The sequence below is a fragment of the Oxyura jamaicensis genome, chromosome 6 (assembly GCF_011077185.1).
Source record: "Oxyura jamaicensis isolate SHBP4307 breed ruddy duck chromosome 6, BPBGC_Ojam_1.0, whole genome shotgun sequence".
NCBI classification, from domain to species: domain Eukaryota; kingdom Metazoa; phylum Chordata; class Aves; order Anseriformes; family Anatidae; genus Oxyura; species Oxyura jamaicensis.
This window is the reverse complement of record NC_048898.1, coordinates 4,595,925-4,620,857: the sequence shown is the minus strand read 5'-3', so window position 1 is coordinate 4,620,857 and position 24,933 is coordinate 4,595,925. Positions and strand designations below refer to the sequence as shown.

General features: G+C 38.0%; 1 protein-coding gene across 12 annotated transcripts in view; it reads right to left on the bottom strand.

Moving 5' to 3' along the window:
* Window positions 1-8,019: 8,019 nt before the first annotated feature.
* The window catches only part of CTNNA3 (catenin alpha 3), a 457,011-nt gene continuing 440,097 nt past the window's right edge, over window positions 8,020-24,933 (bottom strand). For 11 of the 12 annotated variants that reach the window (XM_035330601.1, XM_035330600.1, XM_035330599.1 and 8 more), the window contains 2 exons: window positions 22,478-22,612; window positions 10,063-10,350 (listed from right to left, as the gene is read on the bottom strand). In XM_035330601.1, the coding sequence (XP_035186492.1) occupies window positions 10,063-10,350; window positions 22,478-22,612 (423 nt within the window). Of the gene's footprint in view, window positions 10,351-22,477; window positions 22,613-24,933 lie in introns of all 12 variants that reach the window. The other variant, XM_035330598.1, reaches the window with a different exon arrangement.

The following is a 24,933-nucleotide window of genomic DNA, read 5'->3' as shown; positions in this document are numbered from 1 at the left end:
TCTTTCCTGTGGGAAAAGCTGGCTTTACAACAGAATTATAAACCAGAAGTTTTCCATGTTATGTAAATATCACTGTGCCTCTATCTCTCCCGCATTTTTCTTAGTGCAGAAATGGGTAATGACTTCTCTTATGCAGTAATCTTCTCAGAAGGAGCCCGCAGCAGCCCAGAGAAGACTGGGCTTCGCCGTTAGTAGCCATACGTGGTTGCTGGGGAGTGTGTGAACTTCCCCGGACCACAGGCTCCATGCTCGTGTTTAAGGAGAGCTCAGCAGCTCAGAAGGGGACAGAAGGGAAGTGTGGCCAGTAGCGCAAGGCAGAGACTTGGGAATAAAGTAGAGAGAGGGTGGAGGTGAGACTGGCTGGCACATCAGTTGGCAGTATTGAAGGTACTCAAGGGGAAAATGAGACCTTTAAAAGTCACCTTAAAGCTTTGGGTTCATTAGACACCAGTCTCTAAGATACTGTAACACGGTATGGTGTATGAATGCATTTTCAAAAATTGAAACCTCAGTTCAGATCACAAACTGAACCCATTACCTTATGAAATCTGTATCTATTAATATCCAGTGGCAGACAGTGTCTTACATACAAGCTAAAAAAGCAAAATAGAATACAGCAGAGTCTGGGACAAGAGGAATAAACACACAGTAGTTTTGAGGTTTTGAGTCTTGAATTTCATTCCAGTTACAGGGTTGCCTACCCTGTGAATATTATTTTTAGCTGAGAATATGAGTTTAATTTACAATAACTCTTTCAGATTAGATTTTTTAGGTGGATACACTTGCTGAAGTTTGTATATTTGTACATGCTGCTTTCCAGCAGCCCTGAGAACATAATTATGCGTTCAGTGAGTAAAACGAGGAAAAATATTTTGGAGACTGGAGACTGGAAGAAGTGAAGCATCTCCATCATTCTTGTTACCATATCACCTGTTTGACTTAAAAATACATCAGTTTCCATAATGTTTGCAGATAGACAAAAATGATTACATTAAAAACAGATGATTCTTAGCTCCAAAGTTCATTTTATTTTATTTTTTACATTTTTTCCTGTATCTTACCAAATATAAATACGCTGTTCAAGCTTTTCTGAGGTCTGTGGACATATTTATTCTGTGCTCTATTTTAATTGTCAGGGTTTTAGACTCCAATTTACTTTCTGACTGACCTGATGCAATTGCTATGACCTGCAGCTGATATGTTTTAATTTTGTCATTGAGATGACTTCCAAACCAGAAAATTGAAGCTGAATATGGAAATGCTACACCTCACTAAGGCTGAATGTTCCTGTTCTTCCAATAGCACCAGCTATGAATTCTAACAGTTTTAGTTTGACAGCAGCAGGAAAAGAGTTATTTTTCTGTCAGCCCAGGGCAAAAATCAGGTAAGCATTAGGACAGTTGGATTACAGCCAAATGGTTTGTGGTGTGTGTGTAATTTTCCTTCTGTTTGTTTTTACTGTGCTTCTGTACTTTTGGACTTTGTGGCATGCGTATGGTCTGTATATAAAGTAGCAGAGCTTTCCTGAAAGGTGGAATGTGCCAGGAGCTTGCCAAGAGTGAAATCTGAGTTGCAAGCTTCTACTTTTTCACATTTACACCTTCTGTAACAGTCCATGCAACTTTGGGGAAGAAAGGTTTCTTATAGTGGCCATACTTGGCAGGTTCTTGGGACAGGTTGTTACCTAAACATGCCAGCAGCGTGGCTTTTATTCTGCAAAGCACATAGGTACAATCCTCGGACCAGGCCTGCTGATAGATCATTTAAGCACATTCTTAGCGATGGTGGTTGCAATAGTGGCAGATCCATGGGAGTTCTTCATAGTGGAAGTCATTGCCCACCATGATGAAATGTGAAGAGGTACATTTTATCAGTGTGGGTCAGAATAAAGCATGTCTGACCAAATAATGTAAGGTATCGATTCAGTGGCAATACCATAAGATACAGTATTGTGCTGAAGACAAAAAGTAAATGTTAAGATTTCCCAAATGCAGAGTATTTTAGCCTACATTTGCATGTTACAGGGAATACAGCATCTGAAATAATTCATTTTTTTCATTACTACTTGTACTATGTGAATTTGTCAAAAAGATCAAACCAACAAATGATTAGTCTACCATGTGTTATCTGATAACTTGGCAATAATGGGTTCAACAGGTCTGTATCCATTAGACAAGGGATACATCATATTGAATGTTCCTTTTGAGCTTCAGTCTGTTTATATAAAACTCAAATACCCACAGTAATAAGATTCAAGTACGTGGCTGTGAATTTTGTGCCCAAGTGATTCTGAGGTGATACCCTGTTTAAGGAAAATGAGATTGCAGTAGTAGGGCACAGTTTCTGGATGAGGAAGTAAGACCAACAAAGAGCTTGTTTTTAAAAACAAACAAACAAAAACAACAACAACAACAAAAAAACACTTTTGCTTCACCTAAAATAAGGATGAATGTGCTTTTGTTAAGAAAAATATATACTGTTCTGTCTGATGAGTAGCCAACCAAAATTAATTCACAGAAATCTCTTCCTAGAATTACACGCATGTCTTAATGCATAAGTCACTGTTCAGGGAGGCTTTGCATGTTCTATATATACTTTGAGCAAAAATATAGGATGAGTGGTTCACTTTCTCTCCTTTCATACTCTAAATAATCCAAATATGTGACATTATTTTAGCACACTTGAGACATCAGAATTCATATAGAGAAAAGATAAATACATGTCTGCTTGGGAACTGAAATATGTTTCTTAAAACTGGTATAGTAAGGGCTTTTTTTTCACTTGGGAATAGTTTTCTTAATATTCCTTCTTTTGCAATGTGTATTCTGACCTGTTATATTCTGGTGTTGTATTTTAGGTGATGGGAAGGCTTATTTGTGCATGTATTTTGCTTCCACTGGACTCGTATATTTTTGGCTGTCAGCTTTGGTCCTCAGCTGCTAGTGATGCAGAAAATTAATGGAATCTTCAGCCCAAGCATTATGATAATAGAGTGCTTGAGGATGTGCCATCACCACCCACAAGACTCAATAGCTCATACTACCAATAAGCTCTTTGCCCTTTGGATTGCTGTATTAATAACCTTAATATTTTGTATTGTGGTATTTTAAAGTTGGCCCCAACCTGCCTAAATAAAGACAAGTTGTTTGAAATGCAGCAAGAGGAAAGGGCAAGGAAGACTTATTTTCTTTGGGGGAGCATATCTCTTTACTGGTGGCATGCTTTCTACCTGTTCAAAAGCCAACTTCAAGGTGACCGATCAGTCTTAGCCAGCCGGAATGAGGGATAACTTTTTTTAAAGAACTGCTAGCGAGGAAGGACTACAGTAACTACTGTCAAGAGGATATTTTACCACTGAACTCAGAATAGCTGTGCAGATCTAGCCTGGCTGCTGAGCTAGCCACAGACCCATTTTTACTGGTTCTTTTGTTGTAATGTTTTGAGAAGATGATGAAGTGAAATGGGACTTTGGGAAGTGGGATGAGGGCGTTGAAAATCTTCATGTTTAACGAAATGTTGAAAACCTTTTGCTTAGAGAAAATGCAGTGTCCAGGGGTGAGAACAGAAAGCTAATGCTGAAGGAAGGGCTTGAGTATCAAAATGGGATGGGATAATGGGATATATGGAAATGGTATATATGGAAATTAAAAGGTGGATCAGAAAATAAAAGGACAGGTGGATTAATTGGCCACTGCATGTGAATAATGCTAGAAAGCTGTGGGAGGGGATTCAGTGGTTCCTCTCTTCCCTTCCTGGCCAACCTTGCAGACAGACAAGCCAAGTGACTCTGGGGAGCCAGAGGACTCTGTTAAGTTCCTGAGCATCAGATGAGCTGTGGCTCCTCTGGAGTACACAGAGGCACATTGTGGTTAGGATGTGTCAGATGATGGACAGTAATACAGGGTGGGATTCCTGGACCTGGCAGCAAAGGACAAAATACAGGAAGCTGTGACAGCAGCCACATCCTCAGCTGTTGGTGCATGAAGATGTGGCCTGCCATGACAGCTTGAATCTTAATGTATGAGTAGGTACCATCTACGTGCAACGTTGCATTTATAGTGCTGTTCCTCTCCCTTTCTTTTTAGTTAAAAGTGCTTAGTTACAGCTCTGCAGTGGTCACTGTTAAGCAGAGGAATATGGTACAAACCTCATGATGTTTTTTTCATACGACATGCTTATCAAGTCTAAGTAGGAATGTTTTGTTGATCCTTTCTGTTGGTTGCTGCCTATTCAAGCTCCAAGAGACATCACTGAGGGCTTGCACTTTGTGGCTTGCTGCGTATTTTCAAATAGAAATAAGTAGTAATGTGAACTTAATCGGTATAACTTACTGTTAGAAGGCTTCCAATAGTTGCGTAAGCTACTGTAAAATAACCTGGGTGAGTAATGCAAAATCTATACACTTGTAAAATCGGTGGTCAGGAACAAGTTTAGGATGAAGAAAACAGAGGACTAGATTGGATTCATAATTCTTGTAAGGTCTTTCCTCCAGGGAAATTCTGTTTTCCTGGAGAAATCCTTAATTTGAAAGATGTTTTTCTCCAATAGAGAAGCTTAAAAAATACAAATAAAAGTTAGTTTTCTTCCTCTCCTGTCAGCTGTGCTGACTGGTTGGGCAAACAGAGCTTGGTGCTCTGTTCCATGTTTTGAAAGTGTGGGAGCTATTTCCTGTCGTGTTTCTATCTAATGAGGGAGCTCTGGGAGCTAAGCAGACAAAATACTTACTAGCAGGCTGGCTGAAGCAGTTAGCACCAGCTCCCTTGACATTTGCTCCCCCTGCTTCCACAGAAGATTAGTGCCAGGAGGTACGATCTGCCCCCCAGCTGATGAGCCACATGACTATTTTCAGCTACTTTTAAATCATTTGCTGTATTGTGTATAAATAATTGAGAACCACAACAGAAAAGCTAATAGCTCTAAAATAGCCAGGCTCGTAGAAGACTGAGAGTCCAAAGGAAACATCATCCTGCATGACAAGATGTCTCCATAGTCTACAGCCTGCTTACATGCAGCCATTTTCACTATTAAAAAATAGAAAATACTTTCCTATCCTATTAAAAACTCCTTAAAATTAAAATTGCTAGGTCAACCTCTTGTACTGCAGGCTCAGATCTTAAATATTTCTTATATTTTGGAGTCAAAAATTAGCCCCTCAGCTTTTAATTTCTTTGTAGCAACAAGTTTATTGGTAGACAGCAGGGACTTTGAAGCATTTTGTTGGTTTGTTTTACATAACTCTAAAGCCGTTTCTGTTTTGGATACTCTTTTTTTTTTTTTAACCACAAAGTTACCAAAGAGTTAAGGTTATTAATTGAAAGGTGGGTATTTGTCATTGCAGCAGTGTCACTGACAGTGTGCAACAAAAAATCCATAACATTTTTTCATCAGTTGTGTGGAGCATTTTTATCACCTTCAGAGGAAGCTTTGCAAAACAACAAACCCACTTAACCATGTTGAGAGAGTAAATCAGTTCTGATATGCCAGGGAAAACACAACTGAAACAGTGTAATCTGCTTAATCTTTATTATTTAATTATTAATATGCTCTTAAATTGCACTCTATTGGACAATTTCTCATGACTGCTTTTATTATGTTAACTTTTTCTTCACAGCACAACAGTGCTTTCACTGGGTTGTTGGAGAGGAAGTGGGTTATTAGCAATTGTGTATAACCAGAGCTTACCTCAGTGTTAAAAGCAAAATTGAACTGGATGCAGAGGAGGCGATGCAGAGGAGGCTGCAGAATCGGGATGGATGAACAGACATGTTTATCTGCTACCAGTGATTCAGTTCTACAATCTTATGATTGTCTATTGATAGGTTCACTTCATCCAAAGTATGTTCTAAGAGAGTAGGTTTTAAATTTCACTGCTGTTTTAGCCTTAAAGAAAGTTAAGCTTTCCTCACTTAAAACAAGAAGTCCTCTCACTCTTACCCTGATTTTCATGGGGAGGTGAGAGGACAGGGGAGCAGAGGCAGGCAAAGGAGGAAAGGTCTCCCTGCAGACCTCATCTCACTTTGAGATTCCAGGAACGTAAAAAGGGTGCAAGGTCCCTTCTTACCCTTATTGCTAAAGAGGACAAGGGGTGGGGGGGGAGAGGGTTAAACAGACACAAGCAAATAAACACACTTATTTGCTTGTATATTCATTATTTGCTGTATTTGATTTTTCTTCTCTGAAAATGAAAGGCAGTTTTGTTTTAATCCAACCAAAGGGACTGGGCTCTTATTTACGTACTTACTTCCTGAGCCAAATATATGGGCAATCACTAGAATTTAACCAAGAACAGTACATAAGGGACAAGCAGGTGCTGGGAGCACAAACAACAGGTATGACCATGTAGAATTGTATTGTCTACTATTGGTGAAAATTTACAAATGTTTTCTTCAAAAATAATGCTTCTAAAAACTCATTTGAACTTGATTTGTAAACACATTGTTTCTTAAATCCTTCAACTGTGGACCTACTGAAAATAACACGAAATGCTCTTGAAAGAATTAAAAGACCTTTTAAAACCATCTGGAATGAATGGCAGACCTGTGTGTTGTCACATTGCCAAGTCATCTCCAGTGAAGATGCAACTCTAAAGCTTCTCTACTGTTAGCAGGTTAACGGCATGAGTGGGGCAAACCGTAAGAGTGGCTTACCACCTGTTTCCCACCTTACTCTATACCGTTCCCTTCCAAAAACAGTCAGTTACATCAAAGCAGATTTATTGTGCAGAAGGGCAAGGCTCCAGGGGTGGGCAGAGATGGAGGGATGTGCATTTAATTTTTCTGAATTTTCTGAAGTTCCAAGGTATTAGAGGACTTGTGTTACTTACCAGGAATGGCTCACTAAGTTTAGGTAATAAGAGAGTAATTGGGACAAACTGGAAGCTATGCTCAGTGCAATCCACAGTGACAGAAACTGCCTTTTACAAATGAGAAGCACTAAATATTACAGGAAACAACATTAGCAGCGAGAGCAGTGTGATGCAACCAAGTTGTGGGTTTTCTTTTAATAATCAAAAATCAACAGCTTCAGTATTCTCAGAAATGGCTTAAACTTGTTTTCTTATACTGATGTGCTTCAACAACAAACAATACAAACTAACGTCATTTTTTAGAGCTCTATGGACTTTTTTTTTTTTCTTTTAAATAAAACTGCCCTAAGTTGTCCATCACACTTCGTACCGTAATGTGCTAATGGGGAGTGGACGAGGTAAGCTAATGAAACGATTTGAGATGCTGGGATGAGAAAGCCCTGTAAACATCTAGCTAAGAACCTAGTTTGCAAGGTAAGTACTCCTACGCTATGGATATCATGCAAACACTGAGGGAAAACAACAGCAAAGTGAAAAAATATTACCTGAAAATCAGGGCTAGGAAGGAATGTGTAAGTTACAGAATGAAGTAACTGTGTGTGGATAAAGCAAGCTGAGCAGCACTTTGTCCATCAGCATTATTAACAGTGGCAGAGAAGGTTTCCTACTTTGCAGATCTGCTGAGGGAGGTAATGAGCTAATATAATTTTTTACACCTGCGGGATTTGTTTCTTATCCCTCTGTCTCCTTAGCCAGGAATAAACTTTACCTTCTCAGGTATTCACTTGGTTTGAATTTTAGCTAAGAAGCAGAAGTCCTTCTTTTAGGACATCATTCTTTTAGCTATTCTCAGAAAGCAACCATGGCTTTTGATTTCCTTGTTCATTTACAGTTTGTTTTTTTTTTCCCTAATAAATTCCTATTAATAGAACGGTACTGGATGCTGAGATGAAACTGGCTATTGAGAATGGCCTGGCTAAAAGAGCTGTGACTGCTATTGTGGTCATGAACATTATATTAAGCAATAAACTGTGTTTTAGTGATAAGAATGCTAGAAGAGCTCATCTGTAAACCAGGCTAGTAAGATCACACTTGGTATACTAGAGAAGCCAAAACTTAAAGGAATAAGCAAGCCTGGCAGACATTTGAACAGGGTTTTGCTACTGCTGGAGACACGAACAAACACATTCAAACAAAACCCACAACGCTGAAAGTGGTGTACAAGCTTTTAATTAATGAGAAAACAAAGCATAAGTTATACAAGTCAGACATCAAGGTGAATCAAAACAAAGGTGTAACCCAGAGACATGAGGTGTGTTTTTTTTAAGAGTAATGCCCCTCAAACCAAGATTATTTCAATCTGCCTGTTGCCTTGTGGACTTGAATATTGCTTGGGGAATATGTAATCTAAGAGGATGGGCCAGAACCTGAACTATTATTTGAAGGTCTTAGTTTTAAGCTGTGACAATGTGTACTCTCCTGAGCAATACACCACACAAAATCTTTCTCAGCTTTGCTTAGTGTGCTAGCAGACATACTGAAAGTACATCACATGGCCAGCTCTGTATTGCATCTACCTGCTGTACTTGACTGTTAGCTGCTTCCCACTGTGTAGTCCTAAAAGGATTACCAAGTACCTACGTACGTTGCCAAGATCTTGTGAAAATACTGGAGGGGATTTGTATTGGAAATACAAATTTTTCAAACTTCTCCTTCATTTTGTTTCATTTGACAGATAGTAAAGACGGGGATGGTGGAATACTGATCTGCAAAATCTTTGATGCATGACCACTGTAGGTTTTGTGGAGCTTCTTAACCAACAATATAGAAATTTATATTGCTCCATTGTACCGATCCTATGCACAGGCTCTTATAGAGTAGCCACAAGAGGAAAAAACACAGTTCAAGGTTGTTTTTGCTGCCCATATGGTGCTGTTTAGGGGCACTTTTGTGCAAACATGGTAGTAAGTGACAGAGCAGCAGCCCATACTTTGGAGCCTCCTCCTAATGGCAGTCAGTGATGCATCATGAAGTTCTGCAGTTTGAGGGAGCCCTTATACCTGAGCAAATACAAAATCGAAGACAAATCTACTTGCTAAGGAAAGACGCTTAGGTGAGGTCTGGGAAAACCTAGTGATATGGCAGGGAAGACTTTTGTTTATTTAAAAAAATCAGCCCAAGTAGATTTAGTATTTAAATACATCTAGGAAAAAAAAATCTTTCTGTAAGAATCTTACAGAATAGTGGTCATCAGAGTAATATCATTTATCTTCATTAAGTATGTTGAAATATAATGCAGTAATTTAGCAAGTTGCTAGACAGAATAGTTCTACATTTGGGAATATAGTTCCATAAGCAAAGTCATCAAGTTGGCTAGTTACCTTGCAAAAATCTCACCATTCTTCATATTCAAGATGTGTCTGTTTTACTTGCACAGTAGTCTCAGAATAATGATGTATTTCATGCTTGTTCTTTTGTGCTGTGATCAGAAATGTTTCTGTGGTTAATGCAATAATCAGCCAGATGAATTAGAGGTCATGGAATACAGTAGGAAACAGAACATTGAATAACGGTAACATTTGAAAGGCAGTTTTAAAGAGCTATTATTGCTATGCTGCTTTTTTGTTACATTATCATGTCCATGTCATTATAACACTTGTTTCTTCAAACATTTTCAAGTTTACATTTCCTATATTTTTACATAAAGCTGGGCCTAGGAGGGGGGTTGATCTCTGGACCTTTCAATCAGGATAAAAAGTAAAGGCCAAAATGCTCAGTTAGCATCAAGCAGTCCAGCTGTTTTGATCACAGTGTAATGATCTTGATAAAAGGACATTCCCAGTAGACAGTGTTCCAAAATTCTGTATGTCATAAACTACAATGCAGTTTAATATCGGTTTCATTCATCCCCAATGAAGGAATGCCTGGCCCTAGCAGGTGCAGGAGGACTTGGGGCAGAGTTTGGCACATGGCATCCTGCTTTTCAACTACTGTAACACAGTCCCATCATGTATGACTCAAAGTGCTCTGCTGAAAACATGCAGTATAAAGACATGATAGTTTGACACTGCAAGACAATACGTACTTTTTTCAACTGTGCTGTTAATTAATCCAATATTTTCTAAGTAATTTAAGCAAGTGTTAACTTAGAGATTTAGGGAAGAGCAAAACACTAACATACATAATTATTAAATAAGTAGGGGGAAGAGGTGAAAAAATGTAAGAATTTCAAGATAGAGACACAAAGTGGCAGAATACTAGACTATTTCTCTGCCTCTAAATTCACTCATGACTTGAACAGGATGGATTCTCTTCTTTGCAGAACCTTTTCTGACAGCTGCATAGATTTCTTCTGGCTTCTCTCTTTTAATTAGGGGCTTCTTCTCTGGAGCTTTCATTCTCCACATCACAACAGGATGTCGTGGGCCAGTAGGACTCTGAATCTTGATAATCTTTGTGGATGCAATATAGGACATCTTCACTGTTTGCACCACAGCATTCATTAAATTCTTGGCAGCCTGAATTAGTGAAGTGACACTATCCAACTGTAATAAAAACCAGAAACATTAGTCTAGGAAAAGCCTCCTTTTAATCACAATATGCTCAGGAAAAAGCAACATTTAAAACTGAAGACCGCACTAAAACAACATTTCTTTTCCCTTGGTGTGTTTGATCATTATATCCGTGTTCTGATGCTCAGACTTGAAACGATATACAGAAATCTGTGCTGGTGGAGTAAAAAGGCTTATGCAGATGTTTGTTGCTTGCTTTTGATTTTTTTTTTATTTTTTATTTTTTAAGTGTGAATTCATGATGCTTGTCTGCAGGGTATCACTGCAATTACTACTGATGGATAATGAAATCAAGTCAAATAAGAGCTGTAAAAATGTTACCCATTATTTCCTTTGCATCAACACTAGGCAAATTCTCCAGCTGGTCCCATCACATTCCAGGTGCTCTCACATGCTCCTAAGCAACGGAGGATATTGTCAAGTAGTTGGATTAGTCAGAGCTGCTGAACCTAGTCTCAGTGGCCAGGATGCTTAAAGGTAATTAATAGCAGGAGAGCATGTGGAAATTGCAGTTCCTGTGGCCTCAAACTTTTTTAAAGGATGAGAACATAAACATAATGCATAACCAACTTCAGTATGACATACTCCAACATGTGACAGCATGCTATGCAGCCATAAAGTGTTACAGGTATTTTCCATCAATATTCCTTGAAATAGAAAATAGCACACTCGATTTTAACTGGAAATTGGCTAACTGGAACAAACATACAGCTTTGTTATGCTGATTGCCATACTGCTCTGTGGTGTAACAAAACTTTGTATACTGCTCCCTTCCCACATCTGAGGCTTGCAGGATGCATGGTGCGCGTGGGCTGGGAGCAGAGTGTGCTGGGGACACCGGACTTCCTCAGTTACCTCCTCAGCCCCCGATGACTCTGGCAGCCTAGAGGCTGACTTCGCAGTGTTGCACGATGAAACTGTGCAAAAGGCAAATGTAATCCTATGATGTGTGCTGAGTAGAGACATTTTATTCTCTGATAACCTTCCCCACAGTGAATCTCAAGTTCTAGGCATGATGGTGGTCTGACATGTTTAAGAAAGAGATGTATGCAGCAGAGCCTATCTTAGAGGCTGGGTCCCGACAAAACCGAGAACAAGAGGAAGTATTATACTGAAGGCCAACACTGGCAAAAGAACTCATGTCTGTAATTGGCCATCAGTATTCAATAAACATTTTGATGTGAGAAAAAGTCATCTCATTTTGCGTGTTCTCATCAAACAGACCAAGGAGGCTCAGGGCAATCCTTCCAGATGTAAGACCACCAAAACACATGGAAGAGGGACTGGTGTTTGCGCTGTCCCTCTGTGTCTTGTGGTCTTAAAATCTGAGTGCAGAAAACTGGTCTGTGTGGGCTCGCTACAACTGTGTCTGCTGTTAGGCCATTGTATGCTACGCTTGGGCACTTGAGAAGGTGTTTACTAGTGTACTAAGCCTGGAAACCAGTGTCTACCAGTGTACTCAACCCAGAAAAATGTCTGTCCAGTGTACTTAACCTGGCAAAAGTTATGCCAGTGTTTAGGACTGCATTTTCAGGAAAGGGTTTGGGTTTTTCTTGGACAGGTTAAGATAATGGCTGTTAAGTGCAGTGCCTTTTTACACCATTGCATTTCTTTTGGATTTAATTGCTTGGAATGAAGGCTATTTTGCTTCCTTCAACTTACTTTTGTTGTCATAGTGCCCCTAAGAACTGCTATATGATATAAATTATCTCGCTTACCTGAAGGAATAGCTTTTTATTCAAGGACAGCAGATTTGTATTTAATTATAAGGCTGACAATTTCAGTTGGAAAGGAATCTCCATTCTTAAAGAACGTTTAAGAAAGCCCTTTAAAAATATCATATTGCTTATATTACTCTAAACGTTTATTATGAATAAATACTAATGAAGTAAATAACGTCTACCTGAGCAGCCCAGCATTAAATGATGTTCCCCCCCCCCAAACAGGGAAGAGGAGCATCAACGAGTGTGAAATCTGCATCAGTTTGCTAGGATGAGAACAGCACCTGTTTCAGGACAATATAAAAGCTTTCAAAGGCGGGCTGGTGTACTTCCTACTTTGTGCACACGCGTTTGTGTGCGTAAGGGCGTGTATACCAATCTTATGTGTACACAAGACATCTACACACTCAAAACACATTGTTTAGAAGTATTTTCCCTTGCATATACACTAACGAAGCTCAATACAGTTTGGAGATTTTGGAAGACAACATTTCAATTTATATGCAGCCTCTCTATTGAAACACTTCTTCCTCTTCTGTAAAAATAGTGAAGTTGCTTCTCTAAAGGCCCATGAAGTTTAGTGGGAGAATCATCCAGAATTTGTAAGTGTGAAGTCTTTTGTAACATGGAGATTTGTAAACTGACTTTTTAGCAAGGTCAACTCCCCTCTGCCAGGTCAGAGATGAGAGGATCATGTGTATTACTGTATGTACATGTCAATTTTATAACAGTTCATACACATACAAAACGCAGCCAGAGTCAGAAAAGGGATGCATCTGTATTTAAGACACATGCCTGATCAGAAAGATCCACCAGTTAATGCCAATCTTGCTGCTTCTCTCTAAAGAAATGCTCCCCTTCCCCTCATTCCCCCCCCACACCCCCCAGAAATATTTTTTTTCATAGAAGGGTAAAACGCTAAGTGGACTGAATACATATGCTAGGAAAAGGTAAAATTTAACATACGGCTTCTAAAGTTCATTCCTTGCTCTATCATGTGAGATTTTTAGTTGGGATTTCCAGTTTGTAATAGTCATCCAATCTTTGCACGGCAGAATTTCAAACTAAGAAGACAAGTATATATGGGGATCATCACTTATAAACTTTAAGGAAACAGACTGCCTGGCCATGCTGGTAGGATAAGCAGTTAAACTTAATTCTTGTGATGCTGTTTAGCAAAATTAGAGTTGAATGAAAGTTTGCAGCTCAAAGCCTAATGCTTATTTCAAATAATGCCTTTGTACCATTTTATGAACTTCCAGGCTCAGTCAGTGAAATGCTCTGATCAGAGGCTTTGCCGTTTTATTCCTGGAACGTCTTCAGTTGCTCAAGTATTCCTTTTTCTAGGCAGGATGACTAGTGTTGTAGGTATCAACTTACTGGCAAATGAACTGATGTCTGTATTTCAGACTGCTGATTACTGTCTTGATAAAACGTATATTAATTGGTTATAGGGAGTGAGAAGAAGTGTGTGAGAAAAAAAATCATAATCCTATATTGTGGTAATCAGAGGTTAATAGCAGACACACACATGAACTTAGTTTTGTCTGTCCTCAGGCTGTCGCCTTCTAGAAAAGCTGACAAAGTCATGATTTTGAATCCTCTTTATATATATATGTGCATATGTATATATATACACACCCCTGGTTGATATTGGTGGCATTGTAAGCACACGCTTTTCTAGCATCGTCTGTATAGTAACACCAATATGAAGATGCTTCTGGGTGCCAGAAGACGCAAATAAAAGCTGGTTTTGTTTCTCTGGCAGAATCTTTATGGGCTTATGGGACTTTTGTTTCTAAGCAATGTAAGTTTCTGTAATCCCACCACTTCTATCAAGTGGCCTGGTGCTGGAGCCACACTAGGCTGGGTAGCAAGCTGGGCTGGGGTATCTGACAAGTTCAGTCATGGTTTCTCAGAAGAGAAAAAAAAAACTGCTTCCATCAAAGGGAAAAGGCTTCTAGAAGAAGTGTATACCAGCATCCAGGCTAGGCAAAACATTGTGCCCCAAACCATCCCATTATTGTGACTCTGGTTTATACTGTAAAGTATGTCAAATGAAGTAGAATCCTTTTAGGTGGCAGTTAGAGCTTACAGGCTTTTCTCTCCTGTGGGCAGTGAATAGTTACCACTTCACTCTGGTTTCTGTGGGTCCTTTCAACAAAATAGCCATGGGCTCTTAACAGTCCACACAGCTCCTTCATTGTGCCACTGTGCACTGCTGCGAACAAGAAGAAAATACTCCTAAACCATAATGATACATCTATTATTAAGTAAATAAAATATGCTTTATGGTTATCTGATTTTGAAGAGGGTGTAATGTCAAACAGGATGTGGCATGTCAGCATGTAGGAGCATATCAGGCTGCTCGTAGCTTGACACACACTCACTGGAGCAGAAACCTATCAACTCAGGCATTTTAAATGCCAAAACCTGAGGACTCTGAATTATAAACTCAACTGTCCAGCTCCACCAAACTGAACTGCCTGAATTCCGTTGCCCCTTTGCCATGCCATAGGAACTGAAGCTCGGCCATATTATTTAAGATCTACAAAAGATGCCCTGAGATGCAGATACCTAAAATAAAATCTTAAAAAATAATTTGCTATGCCAGGTAAAAAGCAGAATACGTAACTACCATTAAGGATGTTTAAATCAGTGTTTGTGCTGCATTTGCCATAGCAGGGGTGGATGTGGGTGTGGTGGAGGTGGGAATGCTATGTCAGGATGGGCAGAAATCTCCGTTTATTTTATGATGGCATCTCTGAATAGGCAATGAAATACAGAATAATTTACTTAATGCCATCCTTTAGGATATTCTCGCTATTAGCATTGTCTCCGTTTCTGCTTCCCCTCGGTTTTCTGGATGTGTCTCACTCTAGTTTTGGTTAAATACAGGAAATGCAAGTATTGTGAGGCAAAAACATACCGGTATTTCTGAACCACGTTCACAATTTTGGAGGTGGTTTTACAATATGTTATTGAAGCTACAGATGGTAAGACTGAGGCTATGCATTATATCTTTTTTTGGTCAATTCTTTCTAGAGAGCAGCTGTTTTTATACTTCAATACCTGTAATGTTACTGAGTTTGGTGTAAATCTATTCTTCTGTAAATTGAATGTACTTAAGTACTGTCTTCATTTGGATGCTTTTATCTCAAATATTCAGCACTTTCTTCCAGGTGTCCTATCTGAAATGAAACTTGGCAAAATTGAAAGAGCGATAAAATATTCATTGAGCGTTTAAGTTCATCTTATTTAGAGACACATAGCTGCAAAGTCTTCAATCTGTAGCAAGTGGTATATAAAGATTCACTAGCAAAACAAAGAAACCAGCTGCAAACAAAGGTTGTTTTGTTTTCACCTGACTCTCACTTTTGCTCTTTCTGCACTTCCCATGAAGACACGGTGTTCCAGCTTCCACATTTTGCAGGTCTCACTGTGTCTCAAAACAGTAATTCCTAAAAGGATTTGGGAAAAGTGTCCCTTACAATATCTTCCCTTGTTAAAATGTCATCTGTCCTGTCAGCAAGTGGTACCTCTTTACTGTTATTTCACTGAGAAGACAGAATGATTCTCTAACCACAGTAACTTCACATTATGGTGAAATACAGAGGATACAGAACTGAAGGTAGTAATTTAAAACAAAACAAAACAAAATAAGAACCCACCACCAACAAAAACAGGCTAGTAGCACTCAGGCTGGCATGAGTTATTGTCTCCAGCACTTGCGTTGCTGTTGCATACATTAAAGGATGTGCCTTGCCTTTTCCCAGGATAGTGGCACACTACACAAGCACGGTCAATGGCCTATCTGGCTGAAAAGCATTCAAAATCAGAATTATTGTATGCAAATTCTTCATTGAGTAATGAAGCCACTAATTTGGAACTTGATATTTCCATGCATTGTATTTCTCGTATTTTGGAAAATGATTTCGTGTCTTGGGAGTAGTAGTAATACATTTATATAAGGAGTGTAATATAATAACTGATATAATTATTTTTATTTAATGTTCTCAATGCTAAACAGAATCACAACTTAAAATGTAAACGAACTTTTCTGTTGAAGTGTGTTCTGTGTACTAAGACAGCGATGCTTACCTTGTGATGTGTCAGTAGTAGTTGTTTCTGTTAGTTAAAAGAATACAGAATTTCCTTATTCTTAGAGCATGTAAATAAGTCATTCTCCTGCTCATGTTCTTTGCATAGACGTGTAGATGCTGTCTCATTGACATAAAGAAGTGGCAGACAATGCAGACTGATACTCACAAAGCATTTCTTGACACATAATATGCAGGTCCGTTAGAACCACAGTTGGCATACTTTCTATTTATCTCCTGCAAACTATTTTTTTAAAGGCAATAAAATTGTTGTACTAAAGCACAGATTTATCAACTGGCTGCTTGCAATCTATCAAGTCCTATTTACAGTTTAACTACACTTTAACCAGGAATTAAGTATCAAATACACAACTCAGTATTTGAAGTCAGAAGTTAAACATCTTTTGGAATAAGGTCAGCTATTAAAAATGTATCTGAATTGCGGTGTTGGACTTAAATGTGTGAATACACCGTTTGAAGCAAATTTTGTTACATTAATTAAAGAAGGACTGACTTTGATTTGACTGTTTCTAAAAATAACATGAAATCTACATTTTAATGAACAGCGAGCTGTTGAGCGATTAAGGTAAGAAATGTTACTATGGTACACTTCTGGTTTTTTCTTTCTTATTTATAAGCTTTTCTGTTAATTACTTTATAGTTCTTTCAATAATGCTGCTATATAAAATAGTGTTTTAACCACTTTGTATTCATCTCCTTAAAGAGTGGAATAATAACTCTAAATGTAAACATCTCAATCAAAATAAACAGGTAAATTGTTAAGAGTGGAACCCTGACCGCTGAAGACATTGGAGCTTTCCTTTGCCAGGGTCAGGATTTTAACAGCAGTTATCTTGTTTTCTGAACTGAGGATGTTTACATTTCAACAGTTTTCTTCCACACAGAGCAGTGATAATTCTCTTTAACAAAAAATGAAGATTTTAGTTTAAAAGTGACACAAGAAGATGGGGGTTCAAGAAAGCACAGGTAAAGGTCAAGTTGGAAGCACTTCATTAGTTGCCATGTTTCTTCATGTACTTGCCAGATGACATGCACCATGGATTTAGTCCCTGTACAAAATACATGGCTACAAAATGAGCCAAAGGGATGCTCTCTGTTGTGATTTTTCTTTCCTGTTACTGAGAACTGATCCCTCTTCCTCAATAAGCCTAGCTTCTGCTCACCTCTGCCTTGCCACACTGTCCCCTTGGAATATCAGAGACTTTGTGGAACTGCTCTAGGGAAATCTGCTTTATTGTGTGAGTGGACTATCTAGGGGTGTTTATTTCTCAATAAGCTTAATTATTATAAAAATGTGGCTCTTCTGTAGGTTATATATGTCTGTGTACCTAGTAGTTACATTAACAGACCTCAAGGATATTTGGGGGCTACTGCTTTTTACCTATTTTTCAGTTAGAGAAATTGAATATAATCAGGAAAATAACTAACTGGTCCTTGAATCTCTGTAGGATTTGAAGAACTGAAATCGAGTCCTATAATTAGACCAGGCCCTGTGTCAGAGTTAAATGATAAACAACTTATATAAGTACCATAAGGCGGTTTCCCTGATGCACCATAATGGAACATAACTCTTGTACGGGTAGCTAACCAAGTCCCTTCTAAGGTCTGCTGCTTTTGCTTAAAGGAAGGTTTTAAAAAAACTGATGTCTGATCGTTGAAAAAATGGTCCTTGAGAAAAAGAAAATAGTATGGTTTAATTTAAATTCTTTCCCAGCTGTCGTCTTCACTTGAATTAGTTTGCAAAGAAATGGAGACAAATGGTTTAGTTTAAGGTGCTTATTTTGAAAACATGGAGTGTATAAACTATAAGCTATGCCCTGATTTTACTTATCAGTAAAGTAGTTATTTTTAGGAAAAGCTACCTGTGTTGTACGTTGCTATTATGTACTTACTTCCATCTTTAAACTAGTTCTTCTAGGTAGATGGACTTTGGAAAGTAGTAGTAACTGAGCTGACCCTAAATAAGTAAGAACCATATTCCTTTTTTATGCTTCCAAAGGCCAGGGGATTTTTACGTACTCATACCTACAAGTATTCACTAGGCACGTGGAGGGGAAGATACAGTGTTACTCATTAAAAAAATAGGCAAATGTTTTTTACAGCTCTCAATAAAAGAAAATTTTAAAATAATGTTCTGTCTCCTAGTGACTGAAGTAAACTTTTAGAAAAAATAGTGTTTTATTATTGTCAGATTCAAATGCTATGTAATTGTATGCATGGGTTAAGGCCCTGTAAGCAGCCCTCCATTACTAGTTGAAACAAACTGAACTGACAGTTCCCAATGACGTGGAGAAATAATAGTGAGGAGAAATAAACTGGCTGAACAAGAAGCAGCAGCTGTGCCTCTAGCATACGTAGGCATCAGTTCTGTCAGAACAGTAGCTATGGACATAAAGCAACATAGAAGAGCAGTTTTTTCACTGAAGGTCACACAGCAGTACAGGCAGGACAGCATTGCTCTCATCAGTGGAACAAATTGTCCACCTATGATAAATCCAGTTGGCTGTTTCAGTGGTCAGTATTTCAAAATGATTGCCAGTTCATTGCTAAGCCCTTTGTTCCCATTCCTTAGTGCTACAGGGAAGACATTCTGCCATCTCCACTTCTTTTTTTTTAGGAGGGAGAAACAAACCAAAACAGAAACCCTAAGAACAACTGCAGTGCACTGCACCCCAGCTCATCCCCTGCCAAAGGAGCAGCTCTTAAACAGGTAAAATGCCATCTCTGTGTGGTGGCTTCTTCTAGCCGTAACTGAAAACCTCCAACTGTTTTTTTTTTTTTTTTTTTTAAAAAAAAAAAAGGCATTGAGCAGCCAGCCAGCTGCCACAGTTCTTGCACGTTGCCTCAGAAATTATTTTCCTGGGGCATGGTTATCCAAGGATTGTAAAGGCTGTGATGGCAGCTACACGTATTCTGTCTTGTACTTTACTACACACTAGCTATGGTCTTGGCTCCATGGGTTTTTACTGTCAGCCTTCAAAGCTGAGAACATGTTTATAGGAACATCTTGCAGGAAAACTTTTAATTTAACTGGCATGGTAACTAAGGAAGTGAAACAGACTTTTAAATCCAGTCTTCATGTATGAAGTCTGAAGCATGACAGCAACTGTATTTAGCACCAAAGTGGACTTACCTAAGTGTTTAAGTAAGCCTGGTTCTTGAGACAACAGGAAAATTCCAAGATAAATGAGACATTTGCAGGAAAAACAGAGTGAAATAGCCTTCAGTGCACAGGTAATGCTTGCTAACGTGAGAGAGATCTTTCCTGTGCTAGCTAGGAATTTCTGTGATACTGTAACTCTGATAACTACCTTCTAGATTTTTTTTCTTTTTAATGCTAAAAGATTTCTTTTTGATCGGCAGGATCTCCCTGGCCAAGCAATATAAAATGAAACACGAGAAAAATGTCTTTAAAATAGCACAAAAAAAATAGTTAGGAGTTTCACATAGAGATGCTTTCGTATGTTGATTTTATGCCTCATGATACAATTACTTTTTTTAACCCATTGTTGAAACAAGTATGCTGTCAGCATGCTAAGTACTTTATGTGTAGAAGTATTTTATGTGAGCATGCAATATTAAATACTGATAAAGGATTTTTTAATAAATGAGAAGACTGAAGTGAGTGAACGTATATTCCCCCGCTATTCTTCTGTATGTGTTCCCTTTTACAACCATGGTAAGTGGGGCTTAAAACACGTACTGAGCTACTGTCTGGAATGAAGATACTGGGCTTAGGGAAGGGCACAAGGAAAAGCACGTGTCAGCATAACTTAATGTATTAAGAAACTCTAAGCTTATATGGCCTGAAGTCAAAAAAAACACTAATTGCAGAAGGCAGTTAGGAGGACAGTCAGCAGGATAGTTGCAAATCGTTCTGGTTGTCGTCCCAGGACAATTGGCCTCTTCAACCTGCACTAGTGATACGGGAAGGTATTCATTTCAGATGAGAAACATTCAAGGGGAGACTGTCAAAGGAGTTCAAAAAAGACAAGGACAAGGTCACAGGGACACAGATAAAAACCAGGTAAAAGAAAGAAGATATTATACAGAGAATGAACAACTATGAGGCGTGTATGGGTTAAAACAAACTTTTTCATACGCATAATACTCAGTATTACTTACGACAAAGCTGAGGGATTGCAATGAATAAAGTAGTTGAGTCTTAACTGTGTATGTGCGTGGGTACAGAAATAAGAAATTACAGGCAACCAATGAAAGCCAAAAAGTAGCAACCTTTACATACATTTTCTGTCCACTACCCTTCCTAATACATGTTTTCCTGTTACGGATCTTCGCCAGACGAAGGACAGTATCAGACATTTCAAGATCCATGAATTCTGTACTTAACAAGAAGTTTATTACCTGCAAGGGCCTGCCCTCTTTTTTCTTAATCATGCCTGATATTTCTCTTTCTGGTTGTTGTTTTTTGTTAGCATAAATAGATGAGAGAAGATCAGATGGGAGAATACAATCCTAATCCCGCTACAGTTCTGACCTAAAAAAAACTAACTTTGCTTTTATAAAGTAACTTTAATTATATGTGAACAAAATATAAAGATTTAGTGGTATTATATAAGCCATAAAAAATGGCTAGAAGGGTGAAAATTCAGCTGCCTGAGCAGATACTTGGCAGATAGTAAGGGGGACAGAAAGACAGAGAGAGATGGATAGAGAAGATGCACATTGTCACCTTCTGTTCTATCTTCTGCAAAACCTTCTCTTTCTACCTTTTCCAAGCCAAACTAACTCATGTGGTTAAATTCTAAAGCAAGGCCCCACATGGACTTTCAAAGACAGAATTTGCTCCAGCTTTGACAAAGAAAAAGCAGTTCAGTGATCAGCAATCCCATATCACTTTCTCTATAAAACATATGTTTTTAATTCTTTTATTCTTAGTCCTAGCAGTCACTTTATTTCCTTTGAAGTAATACACATAAATAGTTCATTTACTTATAGATTAGAACTAGCCTTCTAGGAAAGACATCAACACAGTTTGCTTTGGTTGTGTTTTCATAGAATTACAATTTTAGTTGAGAAAAGAGAGGTGAGCACAGTCAATCATGAATACCTTCCCAGTAACAGACATTTAAACCAGTGAGAAAAAATTAAGCCTAGTCATATAAATGCTGATACCAACCAGTAATCTCCACTGACTGCAAAACATCCAACAAAATGCTGCTATAAATTATAAATATCAGTATTTCAGAATCTCATATTGGCCGGTGGGTTCTTTTCTGCTTTTTTTTTTTTTTTTTTTTTTTTTTACAAATATACTAATCGTTCTTCTGATACATGTATGTACTTCAAGATGGCAAATGTGTGAAGTTTTCATTAAGAGGAAAGTGTTGAGGTAAGGATGTGGTGTGGGAAGTTTTTATTACCTCTTTTTTATCATTTGTTTGTGTCTGTAATCATAATCCCATATGCCACAGATAATAACACTAATAATCGAAGAATATGTAGTTATAATAGTGATAGCATACAGAATCATAGAATTTTTAGGTTGGAAAACACTCTTAGAATCATAAGTCTAGCCATGAACCTAATGCTACCATGTCCACCACTGTATGATGTACCTAAGTGGCAGGTCTGCACGTCTCTTAAATATCTCCAGGGATAGCAACCTCGCTGTTTCTGTGTGAACACTTACAATTATGATTTTGCTGAGAACAAGCACATAGAAGTTCCACAAAATCATAAGCAACATCTTTTCCAAGTCTAACGATACTTAGCTCGCAATAATGCAAATCAAATGTATTCAACAACCAAGTCACCTTTGCTCTTAATTTTCTTTAGTTCTGTAGGGATGTACCATCTCCTGCATGTCACAGCTGGTAGTCAAGAATTACCCTCAGCGTTTTGTTCTGAATGGGAAGTACAGCTCTGGAGATTTCTTTTTGTGTATGCTGATACACACTTGTGCATACTCCATATATGTGAAACTAAACTAAAATCCGCTATCATGAAGGCGTTACAGTTCTTATAAACAAAGTACTCCAGAATAATAGTGAAGAATAATACCTTTTAAGAACCTAATAGGAAAAAAGAAATCCCCAAATGATTGCTCTGCCTTTTAAGTCACCAGTCTTATGCTTCAGTTTCTCAGATTCTCTGTGTAAAGGGAGTGTAAAAAGAAAAAAAGCGAATAAAGGAAGAAATTCATGACTATAAAAGAACATAAGCACAGGAAAGAACAATGCAAATATGACAGATTTTATGTTGATGAATAGTAACTTATACCATTTTTCTACTTACAGCAGACATGATGAGCTCTCCACCTAGATTCTGGATTTCTGCTTTAACTTGACTGCAGATTTTGAGCTGATGGGAGTACAGCTTGATCTGTTCCAGGTAAGCCAACAAGTCCTGTTTACATGATTGGTCTGGACACTGAAGATAAAGGAACAAACAATAAAGCTTATACACAGTGGGTGATTCAAAAATTTCTTCTCAGATATCACATGATTGTTTCGCTGAAGAATTACTCAACTCATTCAGAGTAATTCCCATATTCACTTGAACATCGCAGAATTACCTCAGAAACATCACTAATCGAATTCCTTAATACATGGAATAATTACATTTCTTTCAATTCGTAGGAGACTTTGACTTAAAGAGATACCTAGAGTAACAATAATATTTACATGGGCAAATGTAAACACACAAATGCAAGAGCAGTGTTAACATGTATACAAAATAATACTTTATCTTCCAATAATGAGCTACATTTTTGCGTTCCATCTAGTGTATTTAGCTTGATGGCAGATCTTCTGTATCAGAGGGAACATGAAAATAAGAATGTCTTACAGCTAACTCACTTATTTGAATACTTTAACATCTTTCTATATTCACTTATGTGAACACCAAAAATACCTGGAGGGGAAATACTGCTCTGTGACTAAGAAGCTAGTCACCCTAAGACCTCATGTGTGTTTGTTCTAAAGCTGTTCATTGCTCTGGCAAAATAAAGATATCTTAAGAGGTGAATGGTGAACCCCTAGTGTGCTACCACAACTGTGAAGTAAGCTTGAGAAACAAGAAATTGATTCCTACAAGTTCCTCAAAGATGCATTTTTAGCCTTTGTATGCTGTAGTTTGTATTGGAAACATGGCCATTTTCATTTGATAGGCAATTATATTCAGTTTTATATATTAAGAAAGTATGTATGTTCCCAGCCCACTGCAGAGGCAACATTCATCTATTGTTTCATAAAGCTAGAGCTTTGTGTTTATGGAACAGTGACTGACAGAGTAATGGTTTAAATCTAAGAAATGTTAAAAGCCAGAAAAATAAAGCTAATTCTGCTTCATGAAGTACTTAAAACTACTGGCTTTGTTGAAGAAATCTGATACCTGCTTAAAATGGGGGTTCTGATGATCCCCCGTTCTTCACGACTCTGTGCTTAGTATTACAATGCTTAGATAAGCAAAAAAGTAGATGTTCTAGACTTAGAAATGCCAGCAAGGACTAACAAATTAACCTGAACAATTTTTAAGTAATTAATATGCATTAAGTGTCCATCCTTACCTTGTGTTCTTCTAGATCCATTGCTAAAACAATTTTTGTACTTTGGCATAGTTTAGGAGAAAATCAGAAGAGTGTCTTGACATCCTCTCTTTATTGATGTGCACTGTTTTTCAAAGTGGTCTCAGTATTCAAATACTGGTATCTCTGTGGCTATTCAGAAAACCTGAATACTCATTTTTTACTTCTGAAACTAATTCATAGAAATCTGTCCTGCCAGTCAAATGCAGTTGTCTCCTCTTTTAACTATCAAAGCTATACTAAAAGTGTATTTCCTGCAATGAGATGCTTGTTTTTCTATTTTTTCTTCTCCCTGATTTACTTTTCTCTTTTCCCCACTGGAAAAACTCAAGAGGTAGGCAGATGCTGATCTGTATCTTGTTTTTCCACTTCAAGTAGTGACAGTGTCAATTACAGAAGTTCAGAGACAACCATGTTTTAACTTTATATAATAATATTGGCATGACAGTCACATTTACTATCTGCCTTGTATGCATTTATTTATAGAAGAAATGTGTAACGTGTTGGGAATACTGAAGATGATATGCATCAAAGATACGGAAATTGCCACTTAAGAATGATACCTTCAGGTTGAAACAATTCTGGTCCAGCGTTCTGGACCTCTGGTCTGGAGAATATTGGTTGAGTGCTCAGTAGCACTCAATAAAGCAAATACTAGGGTAAACAAAGGTGTGTTCAGTTGTGTAATTACATATCATAAATCCGTGGTATAACCGCAGTTTTATTGCCCTGTGCAGGTATGTATGGTGCATTGTTCCCGTCTTGCACTGAACAGGTAAAGTACAGAAAAGATTTTCATGAAGATCAGTACTCTCTCTTCCAGTGCAAAACCAAAAGGCCAATAAAAATAACTCGCCTACAGTCAGAACAGAAGATGGTTCTTCACACTGTGTTAAATGCAGAAACTTCTGCTGCAGAATGGTAATAAAGAAAATCGTACATGGGTTAAAAAGGTCACTGGAAAAAATGAAAAGTAAGTACAAGGAATATCAAAGCTATCAAATGTACCAAAAATGTGTTTTGGTAAGTAAATTCATTAATGGTAGCAGGAAGTTGGAAGACAATATTGTGGAAGTATCATGAAATATGTACCATCATCTCACTGAGTTCTGTATCTAGTCACTACTGTCAGCAACAGGGTATGGACCTAAATCAACCTATGGTC